Below are 2,500 nucleotides of genomic sequence, written 5' to 3' on the forward strand. Positions count from 1 at the left end.
TAGGGTTTAGGGTTTTGTTTTTATTCTTGTTTTTATAGCGGTGCATGCTTCTTCTTCTTTTCTTTTGTTCGATTTTTTCACCTTCTCGCCGCGCATTCATTAAAACATTTAAGAAGCGTACAGCTGCACATACACCCCACGCAAACCCTAAACCCTCAATTAGGGTTTACACTTACAAACGCAACTGGCTGCACGTAAACCCTAAACCCTCAATTAGGGTTTACAAACACAACTGGCAGCATATACACCCCAGACAAACCCTAAAAAATTAAAACAGCTTCGCGCTGCAAGGCCGTGAGGTGTCTGCATCTTCTTGGGGTTTAGGGTTTAGGGTTTAGGGTTTTCTTACTGCCTTTAGTAGCTAGTTTCTTTAAGAGGTTCTCCCTTTCTATATCCATTTGACTTGGTTTTATATGTGCGCTGTTTCTTTGTCTTTTCTTCTCCTGCAAACAAACCCTAAACCCTAAACCCCAAACCCTAAACCCTAAACCCTAAAAGCTATTTGAGGCGGCCTAAACCCTATATTTCCTTTAAACCCTAAACCCTGGTGCGTACGGCGAGCAGCTGTTTTCTAAGGGCTTCTTCTTTGTTGTTTTCATCTCTCTCTTTCTTCTCTTCAATATCTTTTATATTAGGTGTCTCTTCATCAAGCAGCGCAGCAATACCTGAGGCACCCTAACAAACCCTAAACCCTAAACCCTAAACCCTAGAAAACCCCAAGCCCCCCATAAGGACAAGCAGATTTTGCTGAGGGTTTTAAAATACGCGAAAGAATGGTTTAGGGTTTAGGGTTTAGGGTTTAGGGTTTGGGGTTTAGGGTTTGGTACGCACTAGACGAGAAGTCTGCTAGAGATTGCTGCTGCGCCTTCTCCGCTGCACGGGTTTTTAGTTTCTTCTTCTGCTGCTGTTGCTGCTGCTCCTGCTGCTGCTGCTGCTGCTGCTGCTTTTCCTGCTGCTGCTGTATGCTCTCCCCCTCATTAGGGTTTAGGGTTTGTCTGCAATTTTCAACGTCCTCGTTGTCTAAACCACCAACTAGGGTTTGCTTCAGCTCTTTAATTCTTCTTTCTGAAAGAGCAGCAGCACGCTCTCTTGCTGCTTCTGCCTGTCTCCTCAATTTAGATGCTCTGTCTCGATTCCGCTGCTGCTGCTGCTGCTGCTGTTGCTGCTGCTCCTGCTGCTGTTGCTGCTGCTCCTGCTGCTGCTGCTGTTTCTGCTGCACCTGATCGGAGCCTGGCTGCTCCTCTGCCTTCAAACGCTTCCGTTTCACCTTCTCCATCTCTGCTGCTGCTGCTGTTGCTGCTGCTGCTGCTGCTGTTGCTGCTGCTGCTGCTGCTGTTGCTGCTGCTGTTGCTCCTGTTGTTGCTGATTCTCTTGGTGCTGCTGCTGTTGCAGCTGTTCCTGCTGTTGCTGCTGCCTCTGTTGCTGTTCGTGTTGCTTCTGCTGCGGCTCCTGTTGCTCCTGTTGCTGCTGTTGCTGCTGCCGTTGTTGTTGGTGCTGCTGCTCCCGTTGCTGCTGCTGCTGCTGCCCCTGTTGCTGCTGCTGCTGCTGTTGCTGCTGTTGCTGCTGCTGTTGCAGCGAAATGGCTCCCTTTATCTCCTTCCTGTGAAGAAGGTGGAGAAAAGGTTGTAGAAACTAGGGTTTAGGCTCTGGGGTTTAGGGTTTAGGGTTTAGGGTTTAGGGTTTGGGGGTTGGTAGCGACGGGCAAGGGGGAAGGCTTTTAGACAGCTTGAAAAACAGAAAATACAGTTAGATGTTTTGAGGGTTTAGGGTTTAGGAACTGGGGTTTAGGGTTTAGGGTTTAGGGTTTGGGGCTCGATTGGTAGCGTGTAACTATGGGCAGATCCGTAGGGTTTAGGGTTTAGGTTTCAGGGTTTAGGTTTCAGGGTTTAGGGTTTAGGGTTTAGGGTTTCTTGTTTCGTTAAAAAAGATATGTCTAAAGATAGAAGGAAAACCTAATTAGAGGATTTCTATTTTGAGTTTTAGCGCTTAGTGTTTAGGGTTTAGGGTTTAGGGTTTAGGGTTTAGGGTTTAGGGTTTAGGGGCTTGACGGAGTTGCCAGCCCCATTGTGCGTGGCTGTAGGCAGGGGTTAGGGTTTTGTTGTTTGTTTTCTGCATTTTATGTTTGTATGATTTTGAGTTTGCAAATCTGAGGGTTTAGGGTTTAGGGTTTAGGGTTTAGGGTTTGATGTTTTTGTGCAAGAGTGATTGAGGGTTTGCTTCTCTCCTCTCGTTGGGGTGCCGGGAGAACTTTCTTTCGTGCCGCTTTCTGCGGTTGGTTTGGAATTAAGGGTTTAGGGTTTAGGGTTTAGGGTTTAGGGTTTAGGGTTTAGGGTTTAGGGTTTCCTGTGGGTGTATATCTTTCGATTGGTGTCTGCGTTGCTTTCCTTTTTTTCTTTTTGTTCTTTTGTTTACTATATTCTGCTTAAAGGATATATATATACAAAATAATATATATATCTTTATCTTTATCTTTATCTTTGATGCATAAACCCTTATCTTT

At 45.8% G+C, this 2,500-nt stretch overlaps 1 protein-coding gene across 1 annotated transcript; it reads right to left on the reverse strand.

Moving 5' to 3' along the window:
* Positions 1 to 81: 81 nt before the first annotated feature.
* On the reverse strand, positions 82 to 2,065 carry EAH_00060800 (hypothetical protein; the record flags this gene model as incomplete). The annotated part of the gene is made up of 6 exons (XM_013393420.1): positions 82 to 123; positions 350 to 443; positions 556 to 665; positions 832 to 995; positions 1,268 to 1,600; positions 2,049 to 2,065. Coding segments are annotated over 6 exons (760 nt in total), but the record flags the coding sequence as incomplete, so codon positions are not given.
* Between the last annotated feature and the right edge of the window lie 435 nt (positions 2,066 to 2,500).

This window comes from Eimeria acervulina, genomic scaffold (genome assembly GCF_000499425.1).
Source record: "Eimeria acervulina Houghton genomic scaffold, Eah_scaff1539, whole genome shotgun sequence".
NCBI classification, from domain to species: domain Eukaryota; phylum Apicomplexa; class Conoidasida; order Eucoccidiorida; family Eimeriidae; genus Eimeria; species Eimeria acervulina.